General features: G+C 36.1%; 1 protein-coding gene across 24 annotated transcripts in view; it reads left to right on the top strand.

Annotated features, from left to right (window-relative positions):
• NRXN1 (neurexin 1) overlaps positions 1-15702 on the top strand; it is a 1127584-nt gene that overhangs the window by 991153 nt on the left and 120729 nt on the right. For 14 of the 24 annotated variants that reach the window (XM_078444444.2, XM_078444446.2, XM_078444448.2 and 11 more), the window contains 2 exons: positions 4032-4121; positions 5524-5843. In XM_078444444.2, coding sequence (XP_078300570.1) covers positions 4032-4121; positions 5524-5843 — 410 coding nt within the window. The remainder of the gene's footprint in view (positions 1-4031; positions 4122-5523; positions 5844-15702) is intronic. The other 10 variants (XM_078444455.2, XM_078444456.2, XM_078444458.2 and 7 more) reach the window with 1 other exon arrangement.

Genomic DNA, 15702 nt, shown 5'->3' on the forward strand with positions numbered 1-15702 from the left:
ATCTGGAAACTAAAGTAAACATATATTGAACACAGGGTGCCTGGGGGCTCAGTTTTTCAAGCGTCCAACTTTGGTTCAGGTCATGATCTCACAGTTTGTGGGTTCGAGCCCCATGTTCTGAGCTGTCAGAACAGAGCCCGGAAGCTGTCTCAGATTCTGTGTCTCCCTCTCTGCTCCTCTCCCACTCATCCTCTGCCCCCCCCCCTCTCTCTCTCTCTCTCAAAATAAATAAACATTAAAAAAAACTTCTCTTTAAACCGTGTATTGAACTGAAATGAGTACCATCTGATTTCCCATCCATTACTTCAACAAAGACTAAAGTCTGTCATTTGATTTTAAAGTCAAATTTCTCTTAAAAAAAAAGTCTCTGAACTAGAAGGCATCTGATAGTCATGGTTGATGGGATTGTATGACCCTGTTCATGTGGCTACCTTTTTAAAAATTATCACATCTTTTTATACCTATTTCTGCTGCCTACTCATTTTTCTCTTTGTTGTTGTTGTTAGTTGACCTTTGTTATTCATTGGAAATAATGGTGTTTTTATTGTTTTAGCTGACTCTCATCAAGGATCTTTAAAAGCTATTGTTGACTTAAATCATGTTATATCCAATAATGATAATTGCTCTGAGTGCCAAAGGTATGAGAGAAAATTGCATTTACCTGTGTATATATGCATTAACGTGTTTTTATGTGCTCTTTTTCTAAGTTATCAAAAAAGAATATACAAAGCTATTAGTTCTCTCCACCTGTCTTACTTAGGGCTTTTCTACTTCCCTTACTATAATAACTACGATTACTTATTTTGTGGCATGAAGCAGTTATTATTAAGCAAATAATGAACTGATTGTATAGATGTTCAAGTCAGTGACCATCATTAAAAGAAATAAAATTATAAATGAAATATGTGATATCTCATTTAGAAAGTCAAAGGGAAGCTCAGCTATGTGCGATTTATTCTCTGGGCAGAGTATTTCCTTTCTTTTTCTTGTGAATGTTGTTGGGCTCTAGGATGAGATAATGGTTCCATGGAAGCTGTGAGAATTGAAAAAAAAAGATTTCCTTCACCACCTCAATCTACAGATATTTCACAGGAAGTTATATGATAGGTATTGTGTTCCACCAAGAATACAACAATTAACACCACACACAATACCTGACCTGATGGAACTTCAGAGTTCAGAGGAAAATATTTATTGAATATGCAATTATAAGGTCAGTGCCTGTTTCCAAAGGGCATGTATCAGGTGCTAGGGAAACATGCAGTCAAGTGTCCTAATCTAACTTGATGACAGGTAGGAAACACCTCCTGAGGAAATAATGCTTCTATCAAGAAGATTCCATTAATGAGTCATGTTTGGCTAAGAAAAAATGGAAATAGGGTGAGAGTGAGGAAGAGTATTTCAAATAAAGGAAGCTACAAGTGCAAAAGCCTAGAGGAAAAAGGAGAGCCTTAGAAGAATTGAAAGAAATCTCATGAGGATGCAAAGAAGATGGCAAGGCAGTAGCAGTCACAAGATGAGGAACAGGAGGTAGTAAAGGACTAGATCATGGAAGTACTCATAAATATCATCAGGGGTTCGCGATTTCATACTAAAGGCAATGGTAAGGGTTATAATAGACAAATGAAATGCTTAGATTTCAGCTGACATGTGGAGAATGGGTGCAATTGATTGCAGGGATGATGCAGAGGGGTCTGTTAATATCCTGTAGTAGTAATTGGGCAAAAGGTGATTTGGAGCCTAAATTTGGGTGGTATCTGAGGGAATAATGAATCATTTCTTATGATGGGAACACTCTGGCATGAAGAACAGCATAAGGAACCACCTAATTACAAAGTCATCAGGAGAGTTATAACAATGTGAATTGATATATGAGTGTTGGCAGACAAAGAAGTTAATAGAGTAAAGGATATGTGTTTTTGAAAAAATATTTCATGTTTGCCTATCAAATTATGCACATAAAAATGTGTTGATCACATAAATCACATATAAGCCAAAAACACATATTCATCATTCGTCACACTGCCTTAAGATAACCAATATCATATTTTAGTGTATTTTACCAAATATACATGTATGTAAGCACACAGACGAGAACACAAATTGTACACTCTTTTATTTTTTTTATTTTTATTTTTTTAAAAAAGTTTTTAATGTTTATTTATTTTTGAGAGAGAGAGAGGGAGAGAGAGAAAGCACGAGCCGGGGAGGGGCAGAGAGAGAGAGGGAGACACAGTATCGGAAGCAGACTCCAGGCTCTGAGCTGTCAGCACAGAGCCTGATGCAGGGCTCAAACCCACAGACTGAGATCATAACCTGAGCCAAAGTCAGAGGCTAAACCAACTGAGCCAGCCAGGCGCTCTAATTGTACACTCTTTTAAAACAAAGATAGGCTTGGAATTTAAGCTATTTGTATCCTTGTTTTTGTTGTTGTTGTTATTTTCTTTTTTTTTTCTAGATTATCAATATACTAAAAATATCCCATAGAATAAAATGTATTTTATAACTTTTAAATGATTACATAATATAAAGAAATACATATCAATGTTTTTATTAAACTATATTTGGGACCACTTTGACGTTTACATTCTTTTTTAAAAGTTGAGTATATTTGACACACAATGTTAACATAATTTCAGGTGTAAATTTTAAATTAAGTATTAATATTACATTTTAAATTAAGTACTAATACATGAAATATTTTAGTCAAATAGACATTCAAGGGACAATTGATAAGATCTAAATTATAGTTCTTTTCTAGTTCTCTAAAAGCGTGTGACCAATATAATGGCGGGTTTATTATGGTAAGTATAGTATATAGTAAAAATAGTATAAGACACACTTACAAATATTCTGAGAAAAAATTGTATCTATTATTTTCTTGAGCAAAATGCTCCATTCCTTTCTTGTCAGCAGTACTACCTTTCAATGTTTGTTTCTCCTCTGAGTTTTCCTCTGAGCTTTTGCCAAGACATCTTAGCTCAAATTCCATGTTAGTTAATTTTCACAGAATAGAAAAACTTGCAGTATTCACAATTGAGCACTGAGATGGCAGCTTAGATTCTTCCTAAGTGCGTTATAGATCAAGAGTACATTCATCTATTTGCAAGCATTATTCAAGGTCAGTTTAAACTGTGCTTCTATCAGATAATGTTTTGTTCAAAGAAGCGAGGCTCCCATGTAGTTTGAACCTTTGAGTAGGAACCACTGTTTGTGGCTTGTATTTGTTCCTTACACTGTCATGCCTTTAGAATAGTTTAATAAAAGCAGATACTTGAGAATAAAAAAAAACATTTTTTTTTCAAATGTTATACACTTCAGCATGTTAAGCTTTAAGTGGAACTGAAGGACACTCAACTGAAGTCACTTTTGTCAAAGCCTTTTCCTATAATAACAAATTTGGATGATGCAAGATGTATTCCCTTGTGATGTCCAAGTGATTGATAAATCAATTTGTGTGGAATATACAAAAACTATTCAGACTTTGTGGTTTCCTTAAATGAGATGAATAAGAATTTCTATTTTCTGAATAGGACATAAAGTTTTCTAGGCCTATTTTAGATTCATCAGTGTGCCAAAAGATGGTATTAAGTTTGGTGTTCATAAATTTCTAATCTGGAATAAGAGGTTGAATGTATTTTGAAAACTTAAACCTGTTTCACCTGAACATGTTTAACTAGTTAATAAGAAACATCAAAAAGACAAAACCCTGAGATCAATGGTCATTTTTTTGTAAAGCTATTATATGCTGTTTAAATTGGTTGTTCGGGTCTGTCTATAACATAAGTTCAATAACCTAGCTCAAATGCAGATTTCTAATTTTCAATTAACATAGGAATAATTTTGTTTGCTAAAATAAAATAAATGAATGAATGACAAGTCTGAAACATGAAATGTTCTAGGTAGAACTTTTTAAAATTCCAAATTTCAAAAAATCATGTGGCAACTGTATAGCTCAAGCTTTAAGTATTAACTTTTAACCTTTGACCTTACAGATTTTAACCAATGAAATGTCTCTTTAAACTTTAAAGGAAACAATGATAACGAGCGCCTGGCGATTGCTAGACAGCGAATTCCATATCGACTTGGTCGAGTAGTTGATGAATGGCTACTCGACAAAGGTAAAAAACATTGATTAAAACTTCAAATAAAAAAATAATTTGAACATAACCAAGTAGTACTTCATTGTAACACTAATAAACATAAAAAATAAATTTTCCGTAAAACTAAATTAAAAACAAATTTAAAACAGTAAAATGTAGATAGTAATATTTGCATACCTTGTATAATAATTTCTATACATTTTTAGACGTACCAGCTGTTTAATAATCTTACCCTGTTAACTTAAGGTTAAAGGGACTGTTAAATATAATCCACTAACTCAATCTATGAAGGTACTCACAGCAAGAATTAACCCAAAATGATAAATCATTCATAGATTATATTACATGTTCCAGCCTCTAAATTATTAACTAAAATATATGTAGTTCTGATATCTTTATTATGGTCCTGAAAAAAAAAACAAAACAAAAAACAAAACCAAAACAAAAAAACTCTTGGTTTAAACTCTAGGCATCTTAAATAGTGGGCAATATGGATTGCCAGTCAAAATGAAGTCCCTTTAACGTTTGCAACCTTCTAAGAGCATTTGAGAACAAGCCCTAATTAAAACTGAACTTAAAGTTGTGTGCATGCTTTTTATGAGCAGAGAGCAATCTGCTAAAACCGGATACTCAATTTGATGATATTGGTACTGTTGCTGAGGATTGCTGTTTGATGGAAATGTGCCATGATTTCTCCATCGGTTTGTGTATCATTCCTGAAGCCGCTTTTTACATCTGAAGCTATTTTTTTTTCATTTTGTTTTGTTTTAATAGACTTGCTGAAAGCCAATCAGAAAAATATTTTTGGATTTTTTTTTTTTTTTGTCTCCGACATGCTTAGTGTAAACCATGCATTTCTTTTCAGTGTGATTGCCGGAAAAATAGAATAATTCAAATAACAATGGACTATATCTTCAAAAAATAAACATTTTCGAAGACTAGTGTATAGATACATGTGGCCATTACATGAACTATGAAATTTTTATCATAAATTTAAAATTAGATTTAGCTGCTTTAGATTAGTTTATGCCAGTGTTAACTTTAGAATGACAAATACTTGAAACATTAGCTATCTCACATTTTTTTTAATTTGACAATTTAGACTTAAGAGACCAACAGTATAAGATCTTGATGTAAAAGGGAAAAGGGATCCACTAAAAACTGATTTATAATATGTATCTTTGATTGGTCTTTTAGCAAAAACACTACATTTATGATAAGTTGAGAATTTACAAGTATTTGCCAATGATTATGCATTTCATGGACACCTCATTTATAAGCAATGAATTATGAGTCAAATGCCTCTCTTATAGTTTATTGCTCTCATTATCCACCCCATGAAAGATCTGTTTTATCATCCTTTGTAGAATGTAGAGTTCACAATCAACATTTTTGCATGTATGTAATATTATTTTTACAGGGCGTCAGCTCACAATCTTCAATAGCCAAGCAACCATAATAATTGGCGGGAAAGAGCAGGGCCAGCCCTTCCAGGGCCAGCTCTCTGGGCTTTACTACAATGGCTTGAAAGTTCTGAATATGGCAGCCGAAAATGATGCCAACATCGCCATAGTGGGAAATGTGAGACTTGTTGGTGAAGTGCCTTCCTCAATGACAACTGAGTCGACAGCCACTGCCATGCAGTCAGAGATGTCCACATCAATTATGGAGACCACCACAACCCTAGCTACTAGCACAGCCAGAAGAGGAAAGCCCCCTACAAAAGAACCCATTAGCCAGGTGAGTACGTGGATTTCATTCCTTTGTCTGGGAACTTTGGTTATGAAAGTAGGCTTTTCTGCATAGATGTCTTTTCTAAAATGGGATTGTTTCTGACCTTGGGTGCTATGGCTGTCTTTCAGTCTTGCTTAGCATAATGTACTCAGTTTGAATGTGAAATGTGTATAGGCTTTTAATCTGAGATTTGTCGATTTTTGTAAACTGCTTTGTGTTGGTTTTGTTAGCTACTAGCTGGTAGTCTTGATTAATAACTTTGGTCTAGCCCAAGCTGAGGGGATTGTCTGCTAATTGCACAGGGTTTTCACTTTTTAAGTTAAATAAACAAGTAAATTAGTGAAGTACTTGAAGGGCCTTGTTTGTTCAGGCTCAGGACATCATCAAAATAAAGCAAATTTGAAGAGAAATCGCATACAAAACTTCTATTATATTTTAAAGTGTCAAAATTTTGAATTGATAGCCTTCTGGTTCTCATGATGAATAATAAGGCTACCCTTTTACTGTTGTTGACATGGTAAATTTTTATTCTTCCCTTCAAGTTTCTTCTGACTGGTCTAAAAAGTGAAATTGACATGAAGCAGATTCATAGGAGAAAAAAAACCCTTTAATTATTTGTACACAGTCTCAAGAATAAAATTGAGACCCAAATAAATGACTAAGGCAGGCAGCTTTTATACTTTTTTAGCCAAAGGAACATAAACCTGTAAGAAATTTACAGGGCAAAAAAGAAACCCTTAAGTTTTGGAGCTTCAATTAGTAAGGAATTCTAAAGGGATTTGGACTGGGGTAATAATTTAGTAAAAGTAACAAGGTTTGTTTATATAGCCTTCTTGGCTCTGTATTCCCAATGTCTGGTGATATGGATGTCTCTTTACTTCCTGGTACAGAGAGGACACCTTTCGTATGGAAGATTTATTTTCTGCTTTCTGAAGACAAAGGGGCATCCTAGTGTTCTTGTGCTGGGTGTTCCTTAGGTAACTCTAATTCAGAATAATCACTGTACCTGCCCTTGATCCCCACACTGTCTATGAGAAAAATGCACTGTTAGTTTATCTGAAGACAAAGACCCAAAATATGGTACTTAAAAACTGTCTTAGGCTTACATACTTTGTATTATATGTGGTCAGCTGCCCTTACCTAGAATCCACTTCAATGAACCTATGTCTCATGTCTAAAGTTTTTGAAAAATAGAGTTTTAAATGCTAAACGTTTACAACTTAATGCAATCAAGGTATACTTAGTGATGGCCTACTGTGCATCAGGCACTGGCATTACATCAGTGAAGACTAAGGAAAAGAAATCTACCTGCCTCAGAGAGTGCTGTAAGAATATTACTAAAATGCTATTAAATGCTACTAGATCCCTATTGACATTTATAGTCTTTGTGTATATTCTGTTGTTATTTCTTTCAGAATTGTGTGTCTACTTGGCCTAAATTGTTTCCTTCTGTTTTGTTTTTAATAGCGAATGTGTGTCTCTTGTAGATGCCATATAAAGCTTTTCCAAATACATGATCCTAACTTTTATAGAAAACTTCATTCTAAAGAAACAAGAATGACAACAATTATTTTTACATTTCTTTTATTTCACGTGTTTGAGATACACCTAAGTGTCAAATTTGGAAAGAGAGTAGAAGAAAGTGAATTCTGTTCATATCAGCATGCTGTCTACTAATTAACATGTTTACCGGGGAAAGAAAAAAATAGATTCTGATTTTTACTTTCAGTAGAAGGAGCAAGAAGAACAGGATAGAAAGAGAGAAAATATATTAGAAGAGAGATAATAAAAACTTTATAAATTCTGTAAATTCATAAGGGTAGTATTGCATATTATGTGCCAATATGCACTTTCTCTCTGTCTCGTCTCTCTCTCTCCTTTTATTTTTTATTTCCATTTGACCATAAAGTACAATGAGCTGTCACACAGGGTATTCATCAATATATATTTATTGATCATTCTCCATGTGCCATACACTGTCCTAGGCACTAGGGGGGACATTAACAACAATGAACAGAAACCCCTGTCCTTAGGGAATATCCATTTCAGTAAGAATGTGTGCTCACATTATAATCTTTCTGTTGATTTTCTCTATCTTGTTTAGGTTTGTAAGATTGTTAATAATAACACTTATTCCCTTGAATAAAGACTTAACGACTTTAGAACTTTACACAGATTTATACATATCCAGAAACTCCATTTGTTATGCTTTACTGATGCTTCATTAATGATTTGTTATTGTGATTGTTGGTTTATGATTTATTTAACAATAAGAAAATTATTGGGGCACCTAAATGGCTCAGTCAGTTAAGCATCCACCTCTTGACTTCAGCTTGGGTCATGATCTCACAGATTTGACAGCCTGGAGCCTGCTTCAGATTCTCTCTGCATCTCTCCTCCTCTCTGCCCCTCCCCCGCTCATGTGTGCACACACTCTCACTCTCAAAATAAATAAATAAACATTAAAAAAAAACCCAAGAAACAAGTTAGTAAGGTGAATTTGATATAGGAAAATGAAATACAATGCGACCTTTAGACTGTTTCTTTTATATAAAGTAATTCATAAGAGGACATTCTAGGATAACCAGAGTTGGAAAAAAGTATCAGAGATTTTTCTTTGTAGTCTTATTTCATCATTAAAGAAATTACTGATGCCTGAATTCCTAGGTAAACTCGACGTATCCCAAAATAAGAAAAGACTTACCAGCCTTTTCTAAAATGCATTTTATCAATTAGTGACTAGTTTTTATTAAGAAATTCTGTTTTTTAAGAAAACATATAAAATAGCTATTGCATTTGCAAGCTAAATACCTAGAAATAGGGAAATAAAAAGTTATGCATTTTATAGTATTAATTAATGTAAAAGGAAAACACTTAACTACCCATTAATTTCCAATGAAATGTTTCTTTTATTATAAACTATTACATGTTTAAAGACAGCAGTGGTTTATAGAAGTAAATGATCTAATCAATTAGTGATTATTTGGTTCATTTGAGGAGGTATTGACTTAAATAAAAGATTACTAGGTTCATTAAAAAATAGATATTTTAAATAGATAGAAGTTTAGTTCTATTTAGATAGAAGTTTAAATAATAAGAGAGTGATTTATAATGCTAATTCCTGGACTATAACCTTTGACTCATTTTTGTAAATTGGATGAAGCATCTTCCTTTAAATCCTGTCCATAGTGGCCATATCTGCCTGCTTTTATCAACTGCCTTACTAAATTGTGCACCAAGAAGGGTCATTTTATTTTTCAAAAGCCATACCAGACTGTTTTCTCAATCAAAGTATATTTTCCTCAGTGATAACACTGAGCCACTTAAGCTACAATGGCAATGTACCTTGGGGTGATTGCATGTTTTAGAACTATGGAAACAGATTTTTGGTCAAGAAAAATTAAATTGGATTCACTTCAAATAGATGAGATGAGGTTTATTCAGCCATCCTGCAGGGCAAGTAGTAGGGAAGAAATGTATTTTCATTTTTTACAGAGTCAGAGAATTTTTATAAAATAGTACTCATCAAAATGTCATCCAATAGGATCTTGTTTACTTTCCTACTTAGAAGTAAATATGCTTTTAAAAAAAGTTTTTCCTCTGAGGGATAATCAAATTTGAAACTGATGTTTACTTTAGAAAGACATGATTCATATCATGAAATAATGAGGACATTTACCAACCCTTTTTGATTAAGTGGCATTTTAAAAAAATGTGAATATAATAATAGTACTTCTTATGTGCACTACGTAAAGTTCACAAAATTAATATCTAAATGTTTCTGTAAGTCCTGCTTATCTTAAAAAAAAGGTGGGTGATGGGTACTGAGGAGGGCACCTGTTGGGAGGAACACTGTATGGAAACCAATTTGACAATAAATTTCATATTATAAAAATAATAATAAAGACGCTTTCTATAAGACTACTCTCAGAAAGCAAATATTTGCAAATAATTGCTAGTAAAATTTCTCAGGATGCTGGGAGCTTCTTGGGATTAGGACAAGGATTGTCATGCAAGATTTTTGGCTCCTAAGTGTTTCCTTTCTGAATAATGTGGCAATGTCTTAAGACGTATATGTAGCTTTATATAAATGAGTAAAAGTAAGCCAGCATGCAAAGGGCAATATTCGTTCCCTTTGAATGCAGTCCATAAAGAAAAGAACGTGAAACTGCTATTCATTTTGAGATCAAAATTGTGACATTTATTCTGTTCTAATCTTTGTATCACATTTTGCAGTCTATTCGTTCTTTTCTTCAAGACTATTTTACAAGCTGTATATACACTGTAGTGAATATGGATCCATAGAAATGCCTTTTACTTAGAGGGGATATAGGAGAACGGAAAGAACACGGCAAATCATGAGACCTGGATTCCACTTTCAACACAACCACCTACCTTGCTGTGTAGCTTGGGCAGGTTGGTTACCATGGCTACACTCTGGCTTTACTACCTCTCTGAGTAGGTTAACTAAGAATCTCTTGAATTGTATTCAGCTCTAAAATTTCAGTGATACTAGTGATGATACTCTTAATTGCTCTTCTTTTAAAAAAATTTTTAATGTTTATTTATTTTTGAGAGAGAGAGAGAGACAGAGCATGAACAGGCAGGGGCAGAGAGAGAGGGAGACACAGAATCCAAAGCAGGCTCCAGCCTCTGAGCTGTCAGCACAGAGCCTGACGCAGGCCTTGAACCCATGGACTGGGAGATCATGACCTGAGCTGAAGTTGGACGGTCAACAGACCGAGCCACCCAGGCGCCCCTTAATTACGTCTTCTGATGATTAACAAAGCATAGATTTCACCATTAACTTTTACACAGGGTGGCTGTGCATCTGGGGAGGACTGTATAGTTCCTGTGTACATCTGGTATACCACTGTAATTATTAACAGTATCCCTTTTTGAGTTTCACAAGCATTCCATTTTGGTCTGTATATTGCGTTCTCCTCTTACAGGATATATAAAATCTATCTTTGCAAAAAAAAATCATACTTCATAAGAATAATAAATAGGAAAGCCTCATCTTTTACATTCAGAGGAGCAACTGACTCTGGTATCTGTACCTGGTTTTAAGAGTCCATAGCCTTTTTCATCTTCTTTTTATCTTATTTCAAAAAACCTTGAGAAAGGAAAGAAAACGAGGCTTTGAGAGATTCTGATTTTTGACTGGAGGGACTATAGCTTGCAACTCCTAGTAAGAAATTATAGAGTAGGGCAGGATCAGTAAATATGAGTGAAATATATTGGAGCAATTCTGTGGTTCCAGTTAGGCTTTTTTCAGAGTGGACATAACAAACCCACTCAAGAAAAAAGAACTGTTTAGGATTTAAAAGCATTGATAGGTTGTCAGAAACATATATATTTCACATATGCAGTGTCCTACTGATTTGACAGGGTTTGATTCCGATGGAATGTTCTGAAAAGAAACCCAATTAGTGTTCAAGCAAGAAAAGAGTATTTGAATATATTGGACACTGCTGTTGCTTCCTGGCAGCATTGGAGATGCTCATAAAAAATTAATACTATTTGTTTGAAAAATGTAAGCAGAGTATACACACATTTCCATGAAAAATATTTAAACCTAACAAAATACATTTTGTAACTTCAAAGAACAAAATTTTATTTTTTATTAAAAATATTAATTAACCTCAGCTGTGGCTTCATTATAAAAAATAATTGCATTACTTATAATTATGTGTGTTCCTGATAACCACTCTGCATTTTAAAATACTGGTGACATGAATAATTAATTTTACTTTTGCTAGTCCAGTCATTCTGCTGAATTCACTTAAATTAATGTACATTTTTACAGCAAATTTTAGTGCATAGTGGAAAGAAAAACACTCGCATGTAGATGTAAAATTATATACAGAGGAGTATTCTCCTGAAACTAATGGTGCCGAGTAAGAGAAGTATAAGTCATTGTAATTTTAAATGTAGGGAGGCAACTGCTACTTAGGTACTTTTCGCCATCATTGCTGGTAAGCAAAAGTGCCAGGGTATATACATTTTAAAGAGTATGTTTTAAGAAAATTCTTTTGCTTAGTGCATTTTCTTTAGGATATGGAGATTTTACTGGATAAAAAGATGTCCTATTGGTGGATGCAACCTTGGTTTTGAGATATCTTCAGAAATAGCTAGTTGTAGATAAATAAATCCATCTCCCCATCTACCCATCCATCCATCCATCCACCCACCCACCCACCCATGTGTCCATCCATCCCTCCATCTGTCCATCCATCCATCCATTCACTTGCTGAGCACTTACTATATATATACCAGGCAATGTTCTAGTCACTGGAAATATAGCACTGAACAAAATTAAACTTTTCTGCACAAAGCTTACATTTTATTTAATTATTTTTTAAATTTTTAATGTTTTTACTTATTTTTGAGAGAGAGAGACAGAGACAGAGACAGAGACAGAGAGACAGAGTGAGTGTTGGAAGGGCAGAGAGAGAGAGACGGAGACAGAATCTGAAGCAGACTCCAGGCTCTGAGCTGTCAGCACAGAGCCCGACGTGGGGCTTGAACTCACAAGCTGTGAGATCATGACCTGAGCCAAAGTCGGATGCTTAACTGACTGAGCCACCCAGGTGCCCCATAAAGCTTACATTTTACTTAAAGATGGGCATAAACATTAGAGCAAATATTATACATGGGATATTAAATGCTGTGAGGAAAAAAGCAGCGGAGAGGGGATGCTTGTATTAGGGAGGGGCGTGCACATTAAATGGCAGTCCTTTTTGAATAGACATGTATAGATTATTACTGATATAGGCATTGATTATAAGAGAACATTGGCATGTTAAAATTCAGACTTATTTTTACATCCAGCAGTATCATACCCTAGGTGGATAGTTCTAGTGGCAACTAGCTGGTGTTTTAGGAAACCAGAACAAAAGTGACACTGAGATTAAACTTTTCTTTCTTTTTTTGTTTTAAAGAGGGACATCCATGGTCTAGGACCAAGACCTGGTGCAGGTGGGAGGAAGAGAGGAAGAGAGGGACAGAGGGAGAGTGAGAGGGAGAGCGAGCGAGAGAGGGGAGAGAGTGTGGTGGGGGACTCACTGGAAGCCAAACAAAGTGTATTTAGAGAGTTCCAGGTATGCATTGTGGCTTCAGGTATGTGGAGGCAGTAAGTGCAGATCCTCATGGAGGATCACAGAAAGGATGGGCAGAGATGGGCTGAGCATCCAGGCAGTTCAGAGGATGGTAGAGTCAGCCCCAGGCACTGCTGCCAAGACCGTTCTTCCCAGAGGGAACCCCATCTCTCAGGGTCTTGGGAGTTCCATAGGCTGTCAGAGGAGTCCTGGGGTGAGAGATACTTGGGTGCACCAGGCCCCAGACTCATCAGTAAGGAGGTCTGGCTCATGCCACCTATAAAGTAAACCCCAATCCTTTTTATCACCACCCCCTATCTCACTCAGAGTCACAGTGAGGCATCACTGTACCCCCAGGGGCCTGGTCAGGCCCAAGGGAGCAGGCTCTGGCTCAAAGCTTGTGCAAGAATGGGACCATCCAAGGTCAGAATGGGAGGAAATTGTTCATACTTGCTGTGTGTGGTCCTATGGATGCGAGACTAGTAAGAGCCTTGTTAATTAAATCAGAGTGTAAGCAAATTCTAGGGTATATAGGTGTATGAAAAGGAGATGTCTTAGTATTATTATTGGTATTCTACACATGAGAAAGTTGAGAAACTACATAACTTACCCAAGACTACGCAGCCAGTTTCCTTTCAGAGTATTTTAAGGTTATCTTGTCCTTTGCTTTTAAATATGGCCTGTGTTCAAAATCTTATTACTTCTTGTCTTCTTATACTCTTTTATTTAAAAGCTTATTTATTTACTTTGAGAGAGAGCAGAGAGGGGCAGAGAGAAAGAATCCCAAGCAGGCTCCATACTGTCAGCGCAGAGCCCAACGTGGGGCTCAATCTCACAGAAAGTGAGATTATGACCTGAGCCAAAATCAAGAGTCGAATACTTAAGTGAGCCACCCAAGCGCCCCTCTTTCTCAGATTCTTAACAAGTTCAGTGTCATCTCCACACAAGAGTTAGTTTGCTGTTTTGAAAATTGAAATGCAGTCATGACATTCCCTTCTTTAATACAACCAGATATTTAGGATAAAAGGCTGCTTCCTTGGGATGATGATCAGAATGCAACCTTCACAGCCAACCTCCTGTTTGCCTCTTTAGAGGGTTTATCTTTATTCTGACCTTCTGATTAAGTACTCACAGTGACCTCTAGAGGTCTTGCCATTTCACACCTCTGTGTCCTCATGTTGGAAGGTGGGAGAGAGACAGTTAAAGTATCTCCCAAACTGAGAAGGCATTTTGACATTTTATGACTGAAAAACAAAGCAGGCCGCTCCATACAGTTTACACAGAGTTCTTTTCAGGGTGATTTACTGATAGGAGGGATCCGTTGGAGGATGATCCTGCTGTGCAGCTATTCTCCACAAAGTCTGCAGAAGGGCCTTGTAGTGAGATCAAAGGGTTTGCATGTGCCTCAAGGGACTTGCATGCACCCAGTTGACACCTAACATCTAATTAGATCTGTGGCACCACCTGTGCATGAGGGAGGGGAGAGATCATGTTATTTTTAACAAATTTATGGAGGGCCAGAGCAAGCCTTCCCCTATTCTGGCTTTGGCAGGCATTTGTAAGGTGTGCAAGTTAATTTCCAAGAGATCTGGATCATATAGCCCCAGAGGAGTGAGTGAGCTGACTTGAACAAGACGGAGGGTTAAAGACAGACTCAGTATTGTCAGCTCCCCTACACCTTGGCATGGAAAGCCCTTTCCTTTCTTCACCTTCTTACTTCTCTCCTTCATACTCTGCCCAGTCTCTCCCAGTCTGATCCCGCATACTGGAAAGTGACACAGTCTGAAGAGGCAACACCAGCATTGGCTGTAGGGGGCAGTATTGCATAGTGGTCAAGAGCATAACTTTGGAAGCCAGAATGCCTACCTAAATCGTAGCCTTACTTTGGCCACAGGCTGGCTGTGGGACCCTGGGCAAGTTATTTAGCCTCCATAATACCTGTTTCCCATCTACAAAATGGGGATTATGGCTTCACAAACTTATTGTGAGGATCAAATGAGTCAATGTACTGTATGAACTATGATTGCTACTTGACAATTTTTTATTATCAAAACGATGAAAATTTCTATGGTTCATCCTAAAATATAAAGAAATATAGAGTCTCACACATGTGACCATTACACACTTGGAAGTTTTGTGTGGAAAGCATTCTTCAGGTACAAAGTATAAGTTAAAGCATCTTTCTTACCTATAAAGGTATTTTCTCTGCCTTTGAAGAAGTAGCTCTGATAAGAAAAAAATGACAGAAAAAAGAAATAACTCTGAATTGATGTTTGTAAATAAAAGCATCAACTGTGTGGTGTGTACAGAGCAGAAGTCTCTTGAGTGAGGTGTTCTCCATAGGGAGGCAGCACCATCCGCTAGAGCATGTGGGGGGAGGGCAGGGGAGAGTTGTCACTGGCAGCTAGTGACAGAGGTCCATGAAAGCTGTACAGTCCGCAGTGAGAGACTGTCCTCTAATCTCCATATGCTGTACTGCTTTACTCAACATCCCAGCACCACCAACAAAACTAACGGTGACCTCAAACTCCTGTTGACTGAACAGTCCAGAAATTTCCTGTACCTGTTTCCTAGCCGTTCCCAAACAGAAGATAATTCATAGTATGATACTGAATCTTGCAAATGTGATTTCTGTAGCTGTCCTTGATGACATGTTTTGATTAAGGAGCTTAAAAATTCATGATACACTCCTTTTTCAACTGGGATATGAAATACATCAAGCACTTCCAGCTGTGAATTAGACTAAACTAGGTTTGGGATTCTTG

This window comes from Panthera onca, chromosome A3 (assembly GCF_046562875.1).
Source record: "Panthera onca isolate mPanOnc1 chromosome A3, mPanOnc1 haplotype 2, whole genome shotgun sequence".
In the NCBI taxonomy this organism is placed as follows: Eukaryota; Metazoa; Chordata; class Mammalia; order Carnivora; family Felidae; genus Panthera; species Panthera onca.